Genomic DNA, 18,037 nt, shown 5'->3' on the forward strand with positions numbered 1-18,037 from the left:
TTGTAAGAGTAATAAATGTTATACTTTGTTGTTCATAGGAAAAGACAGAGTCTCTAATACAGCAGTATGAAGCCATTAGTCTGCTCAATTCAGAGCGTTACACCCGCCTCGAGCGGGCCCAGGTCTTGGTGAACCAGTTTTGGGAAACTTACGAGGAGCTCAGCCCCTGGATTGAGGAAACCCGGGCACTGATAACACAGTTACCTCCTCCAGCCATTGATCATGAGCAGCTCAGGCAGCAGCAGGAGGAGATGAGGGTAAGGAGCATGCGGGTTTTTATTTCAATGCAGAACTGAACATGGGCTCCACGATTTATTTGGAAACAACATATTTATTAGTGCCTACCGGGTGTAAGTTCTGTGTTATGAAGTTAAGTCTTAATCAGTTAGAATTTCTTTGCACAATACAAACACGTACCTGAATTCTTTCCCTTGTCCTTAATATGAATGCATTAAAGAAAAACATGGAGATGTCAGAGCCCTAGGCATTGCAGAAGTAAAGAACTAAGTAAACATCAAGGGAATTTTTCATCTTGCCAACACAGCGGGATGTTGAGATGGGTGTGGCTGGGTGGCTTTTTTCGATTTGGTTTGGCCCTAGTTGGATTGGGAGCCATGAAGAAAGGGCAGAGAGCATTTGTGGCATGTAGTTTAGGGGAAAAGGGGAATCTATAGATACTTAATGCTGTTACCATTAAAGATAGTTTTTAATGTTTCTTTTATTTGTGGTTAATGGCTTATGCTTAATTCCTTTCTCTGTGTTCCTATACATAGAAGGATATAAATGTAAGGAACCAGTAATAAAGTCAAGGAGTGGTTGAATTACTAGAAATGTTGTCATTTGTGCCTTGTCTTGCTTACTGTCTCTCAGTTTGGGGAGGGAGACAGGTATTTAACCATGTAAATTATAGTACAGTACACAGAAGTGTTTATATGTACAGAAGAGGGGGATTAGACTTGTATTGGCAGGGAGGGTTGGGGGAGTAAGAGAGGATGTGTCTGGGAAGGCTTCCCGAGTGATGGAACATCCAATGGCTTTTGAAAATTAGGAGGATTAGGTAGTGTTAGAACCTAAGACTTAGATGTTTGTTTTTTCTTTCATAAATGGTGAGATGCTGGGACTTGCTGGTTTTTAGCAATTCAGTTTGTTCCTCTCAAAGTTGATACGAGATCTGATCAAAATATTTAAGCAAATAAACTGGTATAAAAACGCTCACTTTATTTTTTTTACATAGCAACTCAGGGAATCCATTGCTGAACACAAACCCCATATTGATAAGCTGCTAAAGATAGGCCCACAGCTAAAGGAGTTAAACCCCGAGGAAGGGGAAATGGTGGAGGAAAAATACCAGAAAGCAGAAAACCTGTATGCCCAGATAAAAGAGGAGGTGCGCCAGCGGGCACTGGCCCTTGACGAGGCTGTTTCCCAGTCGGCTCAGGTATGTGTGTGTCTTAAACTCATGATCCCTTCAACACTGTCCTGGAGTCTAAAGAGGAGGTCTCTGTGTCAGGTGTGCCCCTGTGGTCTCGAATGTCTAGACCAGTGTGCTGATGATACATCATCAGTAGACCAGGAACCTTTGCCTGTCTACATTTTCGTTCCAAGGAACATTGGTTTACTGACACTGTAGGGGGGGGTAAAACTCATCTCAGCTGGTATATATTTTCTGTTGACAGTTTCCTTGAAAACTTTATATCGTGATGAGTCTTTAGCAGGGATGATTTTGGATAAATTCATCTTGAAGCAACAAATGTGTCAAGACAAGTCCGATTCCTATTTGGCTTGTTACATTTGAAATTTAGAGAACAGCACATTAGTTTTCTTACTCAAGAGGCCACCAGCAGTGGACTTTAAAGCATGTAACTACATACTTTTCAACTAATATATTACTGTTAGTGGTATTTTTGTCATGTCTGGGTATTTTATTCCTATGTTTAGTCTCAATATTCTTGGTTAATATTTGTACTTACTCAAGTTTTTCCCCCCACCTTCCGTCCCATCTCTCACTCACATTGTGGAATGTGTTACTTTGTGTTGTTGCTGCCTGCTCCTGTCTTCCCCACATCGTCACATTTCATTGTTGTGTTGACCGCGCCCACCATTACAGATTGCAGAGGTAAGGTGCCCACCCCCACTGGGATTAGGGGGTACTTACGAAGCTTGAGAATTGAGAGAATTTACCTATAAGGGAATTTCCTTAACTGTAGTGGAATAAGTTTTGTTAGTGTGGTTTATTATGCCAGTCTCACTAGGGGTGAAATCTAGAAGTGAGGGAGTGGTGGGGAGTGATTTTGTTGAGGAAGTCCCACTGTGTCTTACCTGTAAGACACTTAGAGTTGATAAGCCTTATTCTAATGAATCCAGCATTGGTTCTGGAGAGCTTTTTAAGGGGGCGAGCTTATCTGCATGCCTCCCTTTTCCTCTTTCTCTCCTTCAGATTGTAAATGAAAATTTTATGATTATAGTCATGTTATTCAAAGTACCAGAAAAGTGGGAAGGTAAATTGTTCTTTTAGAATAAAGATAGATTTGACCTTCCTTGATTACCTTCCATCATGCTGACATTTTCCCTTCTCACTATTACATATAGTGGGTTATTAAATTGCATGCCATGTTACTTTTAATCTCCAAATCATGTTGGCATATTGAGTTCCCCATTCATGTACACAGTTGGTGGAGGGCCTCTAACTTGTTGGTCTAATCTGTTGCATGCAACTGTCATCTGAGATGTTGACACACTGACTCTCACCAGTTTCATGGTCTTGTCCCTTTCTTGTCACAGTAGTTGGAATAAGGGGAGTATTGTGACAGCACTAAATGACTTGATTTCTGGCATATCTTTTGTTTGTTTTGAAAATAAATATTTACTTTTTTTTGATGGGCCAGCACTGGTATGCTATACCCAAAACAGTTTCTTAGGCAGACCTAACACTTGACAGCCATCGGGCTAGGCTGAATGCAAGTTATCCTATATAGTAGTAGATTTATACCCTGGCCTTATTCCCTAACATTTCCCCCAAAAGTATGATGAAGTATTACTGTGATGGCTAATGGTCCAACATTTGTTTAGTTCCATGATAAAATTGAGCCTATGTTGGAGACTCTGGAGAATCTCTCCTCTCGCCTGCGTATGCCACCACTGATCCCTGCTGAAGTAGACAAGATCAGAGAGTGCATCAGTGACAATAAGAGCGCCACTGTGGAGCTGGAAAAGCTGCAGCCTTCCTTTGAGGCCCTGAAGCGCCGTGGAGAAGAGCTCATTGGGCGATCTCAGGGAGCTGACAAGGATCTGGCTGCAAAAGGTGCTTGATGAATCTATTTCTTTTTTTTTTTTTTTTTTTAGTAGCCTCCACGCCCAGCGTGGGGCTTGAACTCAAGACCCTGAGATCAAGACCAAAGCTGAGGTCAAGAGTCAGATGCTTAACCTAGTGAGCCACCCGGGTGCCCTTGAATCTAATTAATTTTTAAAGAAAATAAGAATAAATTCTAGACTGTGGTTACTGCAGCATCCTACCAGATATATTTCATTGAATGTGAAGGCAATCCCCAAGTAATGAGTATTCCACAAAGTCATTTGGAAGTCATTTAGAATTCAGAGCACATGTCCCCCATTGAAAACAAGATTACGATTGGTAGTTAGATTCCCAGGCCAGGAAACAAATGCTCCTTTAACCCCTAATGTGAGTAAGCTGCAGTATCCATAGTAGGTGGAACATAACTACCTTTTATATCACTTGATATGGGAAGCAAAGCAAGTTTCAACACACAGCAGTGGAAATAGAGTTCTCATCTCAGCCCCTTTATAAGTTAGGTCTTTTTGTTTTTTTAAAGATTTTATTTATTTATTTCAGAGATAGATAGCATGTGAGTGGGGGGGAGAGGAGCAGAGGGAGAGGGAGAGAGAAGCCCAAGCAAACTCCCCACTGAACAGAGTCAGATGCAGGGCTTGATCTCACGACCCTGAGATCATGACCTGAGCCAAAATCAGGAGATGCTCAACCGACTGAGCCATCCAGGTTCCCCTCGGTCTTTTGTATCTTAGCAGCATCTTTATATTAGATGATAATTCATTTCTGCATTACCTTTGTGATCTCTTTCTGTGGGAGACCAACATAAGTGGAAAAATACGAATGTCAAAATAATAAATAAAGCAAAGGTAGAAAACTGTCCTTCGCTTTAAATTTTTAGAGCTTTTTAAAGGATAAGAACTAGGTGAAATTTCTGATGAAGCATATTCACGTACTTAGTCCCGTTCATATCTGTTCTTTATTTCCTCAGAAATCCAGGACAAGTTGGATCAAATGGTATTCTTTTGGGAGGACATCAAAGCTCGGGCTGAAGAGCGAGAAATTAAGTTCCTTGATGTCCTTGAACTTGCAGAGAAGTTCTGGTATGACATGGCAGCTCTCCTGACCACAATCAGAGATACCCAGGACATTGTCCATGATTTGGAAAGCCCAGGCATTGACCCGTCTATAATCAAACAGCAGGTGGAAGCTGCTGAGGTGAGATAAAAACAAAACTTTTTCCCACTTGAAAAAAATACGTGCTCGTTATAGTAGAGCTTTCTTTCTTTTTTAAATATACACATTGTACCCCTCTTATAGACTCATACAACCCCCATTATTGTGATACAGGACAGTGCCATCACTCAAAGGTAATTCTCCCATCAACTTTAAACTTAATTCACATTAGTAGAATGTGCTTTCTGATTTTAGTCCTCTCTAGTCTACATTATTTCTCAAGTAAATTTCTTTTTTTTTTCCCCCAAGTAAATTTCTTTAATGTAGAAAAATAGCAGATAGAAAAGAAAATAAATTCTGGATTCATCATCCAGAGATAACAGTTGTTACTTTGACATACCTTTTTCTAGCCTTTTTGGAGAGCCTAGTTTTTACTAAATGCGTTTTTCACCTCATTTTGTCTCTTTAGTATAAGCCATTTCCTGTCTTGATATTTTGTCTTGCTTTTATTTCAGCCATTCTTCCCCCTCCCTGCCCTTGTCATTGCCAGTGCATGAACCAGTTTTTAGGATCTGGCACAGAACTGACTTTCTCCAAGATTATATAGCCTAGTGTTTGTATGATGTTAGTCTCTTAGCTCTTAAATTGGTGCCTTGTACCGTATTATTTTATCCTTGTTGATATACTTCCCTGTGATAGATTTCTTTTGCTTTTTCTTTTTTCTTTTTTTTTTTAGATTTTATTAATTTATTTGAGTGAGTGAGTGGGAGGGAGAGAGAATCTGAAGCAGACTCTTTGCTGAGTGCAGAGCCTGACAAAGGGCTCAATCCCCCAACCCCTGTGATAGATTTCTGGCTGTAGATTATAATCTCTTGGAGGCTGGAAGGATGAACCTTTGGTAAACTCTTAGTGCTCACTAGATCTTTCCTAGACTATTTTATACATATTGTCATATATATAAATATATTTCATACATCTATATTGTGTGCGAGAGAGCTAAAGAGAAATGAACCGAGTATGAAGTTTCAACTGTTTGGGTAGGTGAAATATTAAGGACATTGAAAGGCTTTCGTGAAATTGACGGTTCTGTTCAACATCTGCTATTGATGAGGGTGTAAATTACATTTGCAAAGTTTGGGAAGTTGTGTTCTGCTTTCTGTTTTGGCTTATGTTCTGTTCATTTACATGTAGACTATTAAGGAAGAGACAGATGGTCTGCATGAGGAATTGGAGTTTATTCGAATCCTTGGAGCAGATTTGATTTTTGCCTGTGGAGAAACGGAGAAGCCCGAAGTGAAGAAGAGCATTGATGAGGTGTGGGAAAAATGGATATGGAATTCAGATGAAACATTAGTAGACTCACACTGAAGACTGGTATTAATTAAAGAATCTGTTTTTCCCCTAGCTGAATAATGCCTGGGAGAGCTTAAACAAAACCTGGAAGGAGAGGCTAGAAAAGCTTGAGGATGCCATGCAGGCTGCTGTGCAGTATCAGGACACTCTTCAGGTGAGAGGCCACAGGGTGACCACAGCAGAAAGAAGGTTCGGTGTTCTTTTTGTCATATTCCAAATCCAGCGTCAGAGTGGATCACCTTTGCAGGACTTGGAGCATTCTCAAACCTAAGACAGTGCTGTTTCGGTATTTCTAGCCTAAGTTTCCTGTTCCTAATGAGAAAGGTACTGATCTCCAAATTTCTACTATTCTTGCCACGTTTTTCATCATCATCTTTATCCTCAGGGTGGCCATGCAGTGAAGCTGGTCATACTGTGTAAGTCCTTGCTTGCCAGAGGTTCCAAACCCAGGTTGCCTTGAAGCACAGCTTGGCACAGTACTTTCACCACATCCTGAGCTTGCTAGGTGGCCATGACAAATGCTAACTTTTATTCACAGTTTTTCCAGAGTGTAGTTTATTTTGGACATTATCCTAATAATACTGGCTCCGTTCTTAAATCTCCATTGTTACTGGAGTAAAGATTATTATCCCTTTACCTCTGCCCCCCCACCTAAAAACACAAACAGCACAGGGTACTTTGAGTTTTGTCTGCTCATGTCAACAGAGATGATGCTAATTCTCTCCCAACAGCTGGTGCTTTTTTTGGCTTTTGACTATTTGTATTTTTATTTTAGGCTATGTTTGACTGGCTAGATAACACTGTGATTAAGCTCTGCACCATGCCACCTGTCGGCACTGACCTCAACACTGTTAAAGATCAGTTAAATGAAATGAAGGTTTGTGACTGGGAATGGCTTTTGAAGAAGAGTTGTGTTTTCGTTTTTAAAGACTTGGTTTGATGTTAACATGAAGTATGTCTTTGGTAGGAGTTCAAAGTGGAAGTTTACCAACAGCAAATTGAGATGGAGAAGCTCAATCACCAGGGTGAACTAATGTTAAAGAAAGCTACAGATGAGACGGACAGAGACATTATCCGAGAACCGTTGACGGAACTGAAACACCTCTGGGAGAACCTGGGTGAAAAAATTGCCCATAGACAGGTGAGGCAAGTGGTAGAGTCCCATCAGTGGACAACTAGCTACTGTTTTCTAAGTTCCTGACAAATGTTTCCTTTTTATCTTTTTCTGAGTAGCACAAACTAGAAGGTGCTCTCCTGGCCCTTGGCCAGTTCCAACATGCCTTAGAGGAACTAATGAGCTGGCTGACTCACACTGAGGAGCTGTTAGACGCTCAGAGACCAATAAGCGGAGACCCAAAAGTCATTGAAGTTGAGCTCGCAAAGCACCATGTAAGTGCTCTCAGTTTTCAACTCTTAGCCTGTCGGTTTGAGACCAAATATTGTCACCAGAAGCCTCCTGATACTGTGTGCACTGCAGAGAACCAGGCTCGATGATATCTGTGGAAATAAATGATGATGTTCAACATTTTTTTAGGTTCTAAAAAATGATGTTTTGGCCCATCAAGCCACAGTGGAAACGGTCAACAAAGCTGGCAATGAGCTTCTTGAATCTAGTGCCGGAGATGATGCCAGCAGCCTAAGGAGCCGTTTGGAAACCCTGAACCAGTGCTGGGAGTCGGTGTTACAAAAAACGGAGGAGAGAGAGCAGCAGCTTCAGTTGACACTGCAGCAGGTATGTGTGTTGTCCCGGCCAGGTGGCTGGGGCTGTGCGCATCGCCGCGTCCGGAGGAGCGCCTGTCTGAGCCAGTCAAAGGAGAGCACTGTGGAGTAGAATCCCCTCTACCCGCTCCACTCCATGTCTTAAGAGGAAGGTCAGTTCCATGCTGGAACTTGTCTGGAAAGAATACCTTTGATTGAGTGGTTGTTTTTGGATTTGTTTGTAGCCTAGTCTCTTCAGTTACTATTCAAAGTTAGTAGATCTTGGCTACAACAAAGCTTGCTCACAGATTCGGTTATTTCTTGCATTGAGTCAGGGTCCCGTCCCCCGCCCCATCCATCTGTCAGTCAGTTCATCAAGTTATATCAGAGATCAATGATAGGTTACAATGAAGTCCAAAGGATTCTGCTAGATTCTAGAAATAACTATGCTCCATGCTAATCCAGCAACAGACCCACCCTGAGAGCAGCCCAGAATTCCTCCCTCAGGATAGGCTCCTCATATGGTCATTTAGGAAGTTTACTCTTGAAGCTGAGAATTGACTGCTGACCTTGCCTGATGTGTCTTTTCTCAAAGGCCCAGGGTTTCCACAGTGAAATTGAAGATTTCCTCTTGGAACTGACTAGAATGGAGACCCAACTTTCTGCATCTAAGCCCACAGGAGGACTTCCTGAAACTGCTAGGGAACAGCTTGATACACATATGGTAAGAGATGTGTCTTGAAGTTGAACATAACGCCCTATTCAGCAGCTCCTTACTGTTCACAGACCTGTATGTATCTGGGAGTGTACAAAGTATGCATTTTTATCGACAGCATAGTACAACCTTAAGGATTGTTGCTTTTATGTGGGCATTAATAGCCCCTACCACAGGCAGCAGTGGTGACAGGGAAGCTGGACTGGAAATACATTGGTGAACTGGTAAATTTTGAGTTGGTCATTCTGTTGGCATAAGAATATTGACATAAAGGTGAACGCATCAAGAAGACAAATACATAACACAGATGTGTCTCTACTTAGGAAAAGAGTGTTTGGGGGACTTAGGGAAATCAGTAGATAAAATATTTTAAGAAAGGGGCTAAGAAAAAAAGGCAACATAATTTCTAGGCAAATGTTTCAGGAAACAAATTATTGGGGTCTATTTTTGTGATCTCTGATCCTTAAAAAAAAAATCCTCTTTACTTGATAGCAAAATTATTTTAATTTTAATGAAGAATGGTAGGATTCATTGCTCAGCAATTAAACTGAATTCAAAAGAAAGGTTTTTTGTTTTTTTTGTTTTTTTTGTTTTTTTTTTTTTTTAAAAGAAAGGGTTTTAATCAAGAATGAGACCTTCCTGGACTTTTCCAGCTGTGCTCATAAATCTGTGTGTGGGTGTCTCTCAGGGAATTGGCATTGCCAATCTCTTTCATGCCCCCCCCCCTTTTTTTTTGCAGGAACTCTATTCCCAGCTCAAAGCCAAGGAAGAGACTTATAATCAACTGCTTGACAAGGGCAGGCTCATGCTTCTAAGCCGTGACGACTCTGGGTCTGGCTCAAAGACAGAACAGAGTGTAGCTCTCTTGGAACAGAAGTGGCATGTGGTCAGCAGTAAGATGGAGGAAAGAAAGGTATCACCACAAAATACAGTGTGTGATTACTGGGCTTGAGTAGTTTGCTTGGCGATTGCATGTAATTACCATCTAGTTTCTGTGGAGATTTTTTGAAGACCAGTACATGGTACCAGAAGTTGAAGAACTGATATCCTCAGGATCACTTTTGTGCTAATCAAGCTATTTTTTCTTCTGTTAAATTTCTATTTTGTATCTGTGTCAAGTTGCATTGATGGCACTAGTTTCTGCTGATATTTGCTTTTATTATTCAATCCTTTTCTGCTTTTACCAGTTAAGACATTATTGGCTCTTACTGCTCAGTGATGAACTTATAGCCCATATTAATCACTGAATTGAGTTCCTACTGAAAAACTAGGTTCAGTTGGAGTCGCTGGCTTGGGATTGGGAGGGTGGGAACAGAGCATGCAGGAAGTCAGGCTAACATTCTCCACAAGGAATTTGGACTCTAGTATAAATGCAGTATGCAGAGAATTTTCCTAAAAATCAGGAGAAAGTAGATTATGTGACCTCTTCCCATTCTTCTTCAAAAATCAAATTCTCTTCAAAAGAAAAGTGATCAGGGATCAAGGCCTCAAAACACTGGTTTTTATGAATACCGAGTTTCAGAGTATCACTCAGCACAGAGTTTCTGTACTACGCAGATCACATGTAAAATACGTGGTCGAATCTGTGGGCCACATCCATTCAATAGTTACTAAGCAGCACGTAGGTACCAGGCACTGTGCTGCTAGGTGTGTAGTGGAAGCAAAGGCGTGGACTCTCTCATTGTGAAATTTCATAGGCAGAAGGACATAAAACAATGATTCACACATCTAAATGAACATTTTGAGAGAAGTGTTAATTTCCTAGAATTCTTTTAGTGTGGGGTCTGGTAATTCTCTTATATGAAGAATGACCAGAGGAGCTGAGTGTAAGGCTTTGTTCTAATTCTTAGACAGACTAGCCTCTGTTATTCCTGCAGAAAGCAGAACTAAGACTAATTAAACTGAGGCAGATTCTGGCTCATAATCAGGAAGTTTCTAGAAGGTTTTCCCATCAGTGGAGCAGGCTGCCTCAAGAAATAGTTATCCATCACTGGTGGAACTGGTCCAACAAGGGCCAGGTATCAAGGATAGTTATTTCTGATTTTGCAGAACATTACATTTCAGTATCACTAAAATCATTTATTAAATGTGTGTGGTGCTGTATTAAAGAAGATACAGATAAAATGATGTGGAAAGATTTCCTGTCATCTAGGAACTTGTAGTATATTAACTTCCAAGCATTTCTATGATAAATTTGAGGGAGATACTTTCTTTTTCCTCTTGATTGGTTTAGATTGGGTCCTTATGTTTTTGTAACTTTCATTATAGTGTTTTCCTAGGTTAACAAAAGTCATTATTCCACTATGCCTGTCCAGTAGATGGACCAGAGACAGAGGCCATCCCGTAGGTGTGTGGGTAGAGCTTATCTCTGAGGCTAGAGCTTGTAGACTCTGGAATTGGGGTATATTCTTGGGCAGTGGCACATGCCCCGAACGAACCATTGTTTTTGCCATTCTGATTTAGATCAAAGTGTCTAAAAATTTGTATCTAGTATTGTCAAATTTTTGCTTAGAATATTATGGCTTTTATTACCTTTTCTTTTTGTAGCTTAAAAATTAAAAATGAGCTTCAGGAGCATCTGGCTTGCTTTGTCAGTGGAGCATGCGACTCTTTTTTTTTTTTTTTTTAATCTTATTTATTGGGCGCCTGAGTGGCTCAGTTGCTTTGGCGACTGCCTTCAGCTCGAATCGTGGTCCCAGGGTCCTGGGATCAAGTCCCACGTCGGGCTTCCCTTGCTCTGCGGGGAGGCTGCTTCTCCCTCTTTCTCTGCCTGCCACTCTCCCTGCTTGTGCTCTCTCTCTGTCAAATAAATAAAATCTTAAAAAAAAAATTTTTTTATTTATTTGAGCGAGAAAGCACGTGCACAAGCGGGGAGGAGCTGACCCTGAAGCTGTCGCCACGGAAGGACCTGTTGACGTACATTTACTGAATAGTTTCATCCTTGTTCTTTAATGTCCCAGGAAGTGGGGAATGGAAGAAAAAGCAACATAACTGCAGATTGTGCTCTTTCCTTTTCATACGTGGTTGTTTTGGTTTCAGACACTAACATTAAATTGCCCCCTTTTTTGTAAACAAGGCCTGTTTGGAGGTTGATTAAATGAGGCTTCCTTTTTAGAGGGCATTTCATTTGGTGTACAATTCATGCCTTTGTCCTTGAAGCTACAATTCCTGAATTTGGCACTTTTTCTTTTTGTGTGTGTGTTTTAATTAAAATTCAGTCAAAGCTGGAAGAGGCCCTCAACCTGGCAACAGAATTCCAGAATTCCCTGCAAGAGTTTATCAACTGGCTCACTCTAGCAGAGCAGAATCTCAACATCGCCTCTCCTCCCAGCCTGATTTTAAACACTGTCCTTTCCCAGATAGAGGAGCACAAGGTAACCATAACATTATGATATGCCCCTCCTTTTGAGAGGACTAGTTGGAAGAGAAGCTCCTCTCTATTATCTTCAGTTTAAAAAGAGCAATATTTTCCCCTCAGGTGTTCGCTAATGAGGTCAATGCTCATCGAGACCAGATCATTGAGCTGGATCAAACTGGGAATCAGTTAAAGTTCCTTAGCCAAAAACAGGACGTTGTTCTGATCAAGAATTTGCTGGTCAGTGTCCAGTCTCGATGGGAGAAGGTTGTCCAGCGGTCTATTGAAAGAGGGCGATCACTGGATGATGCCAGGAAGCGGGCAAAACAAGTGAGTTATGAAAGAAAGATACCAATTTATTGAACAACCTTGGGCTGCATGTGTGGAGTCTCTGGAATGATTTGCATGAAAGTAAAGTTTGCATGGTCATTCTTGTTATAAGTTATTTTTTATATAATTGTAGTTCCATGAAGCTTGGAAAAAGCTGATCGACTGGCTAGAAGATGCAGAGAGTCACCTGGACTCGGAGCTGGAGATATCCAATGACCCAGACAAAATTAAACTCCAGCTCTCTAAGCATAAGGTAAAGCAGTTCGTGGTTCTTAGGTCCTGAGCTTGGTAGTCACTGAAGATGGCTAAAAATGGAGGTCAGAGCTAGTCAAAAGAAAATCAGTTAATGTTGGGAAGTCAAGGTGATGAAACCAGCATTCCATTTTATGGCTAGACCATGTCTAACCATAACAGTTATGGTCATTTAAATAACAGTTCAAACAAAGTGATTGTGGGAGTAACAAGTTAAAACTATAGGCTTTTAGAAATTGTCATGCTGTATATGGTATAAACAAAAATTTATAAATTTCTTAAGGATAAGCTATTGTTAGTTCAAGAGGTAGGAACATTCATATTCTGATTACCAACCCGAATACTGAAAATTTTTCTTTGTTCCAAATCAAGATGTCATCTGACTTTTAGCATTGGTTTTTTCTTTCCTTTTTGGAAACAGGAGTTTCAGAAAACTCTTGGCGGCAAACAGCCTGTGTATGATACCACAATTCGAACTGGCAGAGCCTTGAAAGAAAAGACTTTGCTTCCTGATGACACTCAGAAACTTGACAATTTACTGGGAGAAGTCAGAGACAAATGGGATACTGTTTGTGGCAAGTCTGTGGAGAGGTGAGTATGATTATTTGCTTCGTGGGTCTGTGTATTATCCCCAAACTAACAAAGACTGTTACTGGATTCCGTAAAATGGCCATAAAGCTAATGCATCAATAATAGGTTTTGTAGCATCTTGATATTTTTAGTTCATTCAATGAGAGTTGGAAAATAAGTTGAGTAAAATATTAAAATTCTCTAAAGAGGGCACGTTCTGCATGGAGCACTGGGTGTTAATACGCACACAATGAATCATGGAACACTACGTCAAAAACTAATGATGTAATGTATGGTGATTAATATAACAATAATAAAAAAATGTTAAAATTCTCATTTTAAGCTTGAATCTTACTGTATTAGAGAGGCTTATAAACTTAAGCCAACAGCAACAGGAGATTAGTAACTCCAAACATTTGTCAATGACCAATTTGTGATACTAACAGCTTCTCAGTGAGCTCGCTCACTGTGTCAGACAGCAAGCAAAACCTTTGCGTGTATCACCTCATTTAACCATCATAATGCCTGACCTTTACTGGGTGATTACTACTGAGCACATGCCAAACAGAGGCTACTAATCATGTAATCCTCCTAACAACCACTGAGGGGGGTACTGTTATTCCCATTTTACAGATGAGAAAAATGATCATAAAGAGGTTTCTTAAGTCCCACCAAAGGTCACTCAGCTACTAAGCAGCAGAGCTGGGATTTGAAGCTGTTGGATTTGGTTCCATAAGTTGTACTTTTATCCACTTGTACCCACTATGCTATGCTAAGTAATACGATATCTTTGTATTATTTGTACTTCCATTTTTTAGATGAGGTGACTGAGGTTCAAACAGGTGATAAGACAGCCCAGGGTCACACAGTTGGTGTAGAGCTGGTAGTTGAACTCCTGACTACAGACCATGACCAAAACCATCATCCTCTACCTAAGTGGTATAAAATGATTAACACAGACCTTAGGTGATTAGGGTGTATCCGTGTGTATAACCATTGGATTCTTTAGGTGCCAGGAGGGTATCTGTACCCACCTCCTACACTACACTTACTCCATTCTAGAAAGTAGTTTGATTAAAAATGTCTAGGCATATCTCTTAGTCACTTTTTACTCTATTTCAAACCAGCCCAGCATGGAGGGCCCTCTCTAGAGTTCAAGCAGTATTCATTCAGCAGTCAGGACTGAGCCAGCCAAAGAAAAGGGATCTCTAAAAACGGTGAGGTTTGTGTACTTTTCTCAGGCAGCACAAGTTGGAGGAGGCCCTGCTGTTTTCGGGCCAGTTCATGGATGCTTTGCAGGCCTTGGTCGACTGGCTGTACAAGGTGGAGCCACAGCTGGCCGAGGACCAGCCCGTGCACGGGGACCTCGACCTCGTCATGAACCTCATGGACGCCCATAAGGTGAGGGGCGGAAGCTGCGCCGCAGGGAGGCAGAGCCATTGGGTTCTACGCCTCTGCAGGCCTCCTGCGCATGCTCCTCATCCAGGGGAGAAGGGAAGTCTACGTGAGCCCGTGTGTCTCTGTTCTTCAGAGAGACCTTGCCTCGCTCTGTGTGTATTGCTGGGATTCTGCATCAGTCACGATGAATTTACCCAAATTGCTTTGATTCAGATTTGGCAATGTGTAAATATCATCTTGGGGTTTACCCCCCGTTCCTGTTTGTATCTGTCAGTTGAGTCACACAATGAATTTAAACTCAGAACCCCTCAAGATCTCCATTTCCATTGAGTCCTAAAATGAGAATGAGTTCTTTTTTTGGCTGCTTTTGACCCTAGCAAGCCCAGCACCATGCACAGCAATGTTTATGTGTAACCTACACCTGTCATGTTAACCTCCATAATGTCCTCTTTGTTTTAGCACAAAGCGTTCAGCTTTACTTGAAATTACATCAAACTCTTATTATGCGCGTGGCAAATGTGTTCTTACTTAACTCCCACAATTCTGGAAATTTTGCTGTAACATCATTCCTATGTTACAAGTTAGGAAACTGGGACTCCAGCTAAGCAGCTTATCCAGTGCCACGCCCCTCATCTTTAGAGCCACCTCTTCTGGGTGGTTTTTCTTACACATCGTCCTGTCTCCCTCTGCGTAAAAGATGCACAACTGGAACCTACCGAGGAGAATGGAACCAAGCGATTCCTTTCCTCTGTGGTTTTGCTTCTTGGGTTCAAAACATTCTCAGCAAACTGATTCCTGTTTTTCTTTTCTAGGTTTTCCAGAAGGAACTGGGAAAACGAACAGGAACCGTTCAGGTACTGAAGCGGTCAGGCCGAGAGCTGATTGAGAACAGTCGTGATGACACCACATGGGTGAAAGGACAGCTCCAGGAACTGAGCACTCGCTGGGACACTGTGTGCAAACTCTCTGTCTCCAAACAAAGCCGACTTGAGCAGGCCTTAAAACAGGTCAGAGACTTTAGTGGGGACAACCCAAGGGGGAGGATCTGAGCAGATTCATTCTCATTTCTTTATCAGTATCAGTTCCAGCCAGTCTCAAAATGAACATAAAGTGAAACATTGATATTATGAATGTTCTATAGATTTTAACATTCATTTGTATTAGAGGAAAAAAAATGAGTCAGTTGCTTTTCCAAGATCTACAAATGAAAGATGACCTTTGTGGGGGGCCTTGATAGGGCCATCAGCGCTTATGATGCACTAATGAGTTCAGGGCCAACCCTTTTCCTGGCATACCCCAGTTTTCAGGACCTTAGCTGCAGAGAGGTTCAATCTGTTGTGCTTGGTTACTTCAGGCGGAAGAGTTTCGGGACACAGTCCACATGCTGTTGGAGTGGCTTTCTGAAGCAGAGCAGACGCTTCGCTTTCGGGGAGCACTTCCGGATGACACAGAGGCCTTACAGTCTCTCATTGACACCCATAAGGTAATCCAGCCCCAGCGTGGAGTGCCTGCCATTAAAGGAAGACAGCTTTTGCTTGGGAATTTTGGACCTCATGTGCAAACGACTGGAACCGGAATGGGCCCAGCTTACTGGTTTATAGCAGGAATGAGAGGCAAATCACTAGTGGGTTTTCTGACACCTTGAAGATCTTTCATTTTTACAAAAGTGTAATGCATGTTGGTTGTAAACAAGTGAAACAGCGTGGTATCATATGAAGAAAACTGTGGACTATTCCACCCTCTCTAGACTTCTCTTCGTGCACATGTCTTGGTTTGGCTTTCCTTATGTTAATCAGCTTCGGGCCCTGAGCCTCTTACCAAGCTTCAGACTACAGTGAGGTATCTGGGGCCACAATCTGTCCTAATAAGATGGGAGATATTTCCTTTTTTAGTTTTCATATTAACCACCAGGAGATTTTAATCTTGGTTTTGGCATTTGGTATTCTGTTGCTAGTATTTTTAAAATATTATAGTGCTTTATAGCTGTCATTTGTCCAAGACAGTACTGTTTGTTTATACACACAGAAGCAAATTAAAACAGGATTTTTTTAAAAAAGAGAGAAACAAACTCAGAATAGGACGAGGGTCACACCCAGCCTGGGAAAGGGGGCGCCCGTCTGTGTCCCTCCTTGTCTTTGTTACCTGTAGCAGAGGCAGTCATTCTTGTGTAAACCCTTCACCTCCTCACATCTGTTAGAACTGGAAAGAAAGTACCAGAGACACAGGGATGCAGGCTTGTAGGGGCCTGTATGAACACACATGGAGGGAAAAACTACACTGAAATCTTTCCCCCTCTCACAGTGTAAGCTAACAGTGCTGCTAGAGTAGATTTCTTTAGTTTTGGTTTTCAAATCTTTTTTGTTTAGGAGTTCATGAAGAAAGTGGAAGAAAAGCGAGCGGATGTTAGCACAGCGGTAGCAATGGGAGAGGCCATCCTGGCTGTCTGCCACCCTGATTGCATCACTACCATCAAGCACTGGATCACCATCATCCGGGCTCGCTTTGAGGAGGTGAGTTCCTGGTTTTAGAGGAAGATGACACGCGCCCCATATAGTGGGTTTATAGGAAAAAAACGCTACTGAGTTTTCTCCACCCACCCCCCAAATAAGGAATTTTTCACTCACTCTGGGTATCTCAATAAGAGTTAAGTTAGCATTTTAGTAATGACTGTTTTCTTGGTAATGAGCAGCAATCTGGAAGAATAGTGCTGGTGTAGTGATGTGTTCACTGATGAATTCCAGTGGACTCGGTTTTGTATTTTTCCCTCCTTCCTGACAAATCCTATGGATAATAGGACATGTGTACTAGATTTGCTTCCAGGAGTGCTGATTGCTTATTCCAGCTCTGTCCCTGGAGTAAGGGTGAGGCCTCTTGAGTGCTTGAGTGGTCTTCCTCCTGAAGGTCATTGTTAGGATCAGATGACAAAATGGACTTTGGAAACAAAGGATGTGCTCGACTGAGAGAGGCGATGGTTTCTGTCTCCCTAGGTCCTGACCTGGGCGAAGCAGCACCAGCAGCGTCTTGAAACAGCCCTGTCAGAACTGGTGGCTAATGCCGAGCTCTTGGAAGAACTTCTGGCGTGGATCCAGTGGGCTGAGACCACCCTCATTCAGCGGGACCAGGAGCCGATCCCTCAGAACATTGACCGAGTGAAAGCCCTTATTGCTGAGCATCAGGTATCGTAGCCGGGTCTGGCGGCCACGGGTGTTCCCTGCATGGCTCATGGAGCCCTATTTGGTTTTAAGTGGCTGCTTATCATATTTGCACAGACTTAGCAGCTTCAAACAACACATGCTTATTATCTCGCAGTTTCCATGGGGCAGGTGTCTGGGCACGAGTCCTCTGGGTCCTCTCAGGGTCTTACTGGGCTGAATTAGGGTGTCAGCCAGCTCTGTAGCTTTCGCCCAGGCTCACTCCGGTTGCTGGCAGAATCGGACTCCTTGTGATTGTGGGACCCGGGTCTCCATTTTCTTGCTGGCTGTCAGCCAGGAGTCACTGTTGGCTCCAGAGGCTGCCCTCAGGTCTCAACTGCCCAGCACGCTCACAGTAGGTCTTCAGCGCCAGCAGGAGAGGCTCTCCAACCTGCTCAGACGGATCTTATATGGTAAAGTGTAATCAAGGAAGCGATTCTCCCATTCTTTCCACAGGTGTGACCCTCCTTCAAGGGGAGGGACTGATACAGGGCATGTACCCCAGGAGTGGGAATCCTATGGGCCATCTCGGAAGTCTGCCAAGGTTTTACACCTGGGTGCAGAAAGATCTCTTGCCTGAACCCAGAGATGGGCAAGAACAGCACATCAAACTAAACTGAATGAAGGAAAGCTCAGTTGAGCTGTCTTCATAATATATTCTTGGGAGGCAAAGATGGTTTTTAACCATGATTGTTTACGCTGAATGCAAGTGT

At 42.2% G+C, this 18,037-nt stretch overlaps 1 protein-coding gene across 35 annotated transcripts in view; it reads left to right on the forward strand.

Annotated features, from left to right (window-relative positions):
• MACF1 (microtubule actin crosslinking factor 1) overlaps positions 1 to 18,037 on the forward strand; it is a 340,905-nt gene that overhangs the window by 299,485 nt on the left and 23,383 nt on the right. For 27 of the 35 annotated variants that reach the window (XM_027622580.2, XM_027622734.2, XM_027621977.2 and 24 more), the window contains 22 exons: positions 39 to 257; positions 1,235 to 1,438; positions 2,108 to 2,116; positions 3,070 to 3,301; positions 4,278 to 4,504; positions 5,654 to 5,776; positions 5,868 to 5,969; positions 6,591 to 6,692; positions 6,783 to 6,956; positions 7,049 to 7,204; positions 7,350 to 7,547; positions 8,109 to 8,237; positions 8,968 to 9,141; positions 11,447 to 11,602; positions 11,707 to 11,913; positions 12,047 to 12,166; positions 12,587 to 12,756; positions 13,977 to 14,136; positions 14,946 to 15,140; positions 15,488 to 15,616; positions 16,500 to 16,643; positions 17,121 to 17,309. In XM_027622580.2, the coding sequence (XP_027478381.1) occupies positions 39 to 257; positions 1,235 to 1,438; positions 2,108 to 2,116; positions 3,070 to 3,301; positions 4,278 to 4,504; positions 5,654 to 5,776; positions 5,868 to 5,969; positions 6,591 to 6,692; positions 6,783 to 6,956; positions 7,049 to 7,204; positions 7,350 to 7,547; positions 8,109 to 8,237; positions 8,968 to 9,141; positions 11,447 to 11,602; positions 11,707 to 11,913; positions 12,047 to 12,166; positions 12,587 to 12,756; positions 13,977 to 14,136; positions 14,946 to 15,140; positions 15,488 to 15,616; positions 16,500 to 16,643; positions 17,121 to 17,309 (3,519 nt within the window). The remainder of the gene's footprint in view (positions 1 to 38; positions 258 to 1,234; positions 1,439 to 2,107; positions 2,117 to 3,069; positions 3,302 to 4,277; positions 4,505 to 5,653; positions 5,777 to 5,867; positions 5,970 to 6,590; positions 6,693 to 6,782; positions 6,957 to 7,048; positions 7,205 to 7,349; positions 7,548 to 8,108; positions 8,238 to 8,967; positions 9,142 to 11,446; positions 11,603 to 11,706; positions 11,914 to 12,046; positions 12,167 to 12,586; positions 12,757 to 13,976; positions 14,137 to 14,945; positions 15,141 to 15,487; positions 15,617 to 16,499; positions 16,644 to 17,120; positions 17,310 to 18,037) is intronic. The other 8 variants (XM_027621798.2, XM_035726948.1, XM_027623976.2 and 5 more) reach the window with 1 other exon arrangement.

Source organism: Zalophus californianus, chromosome 4 (genome assembly GCF_009762305.2).
Source record: "Zalophus californianus isolate mZalCal1 chromosome 4, mZalCal1.pri.v2, whole genome shotgun sequence".
NCBI classification, from domain to species: Eukaryota; Metazoa; Chordata; class Mammalia; order Carnivora; family Otariidae; genus Zalophus; species Zalophus californianus.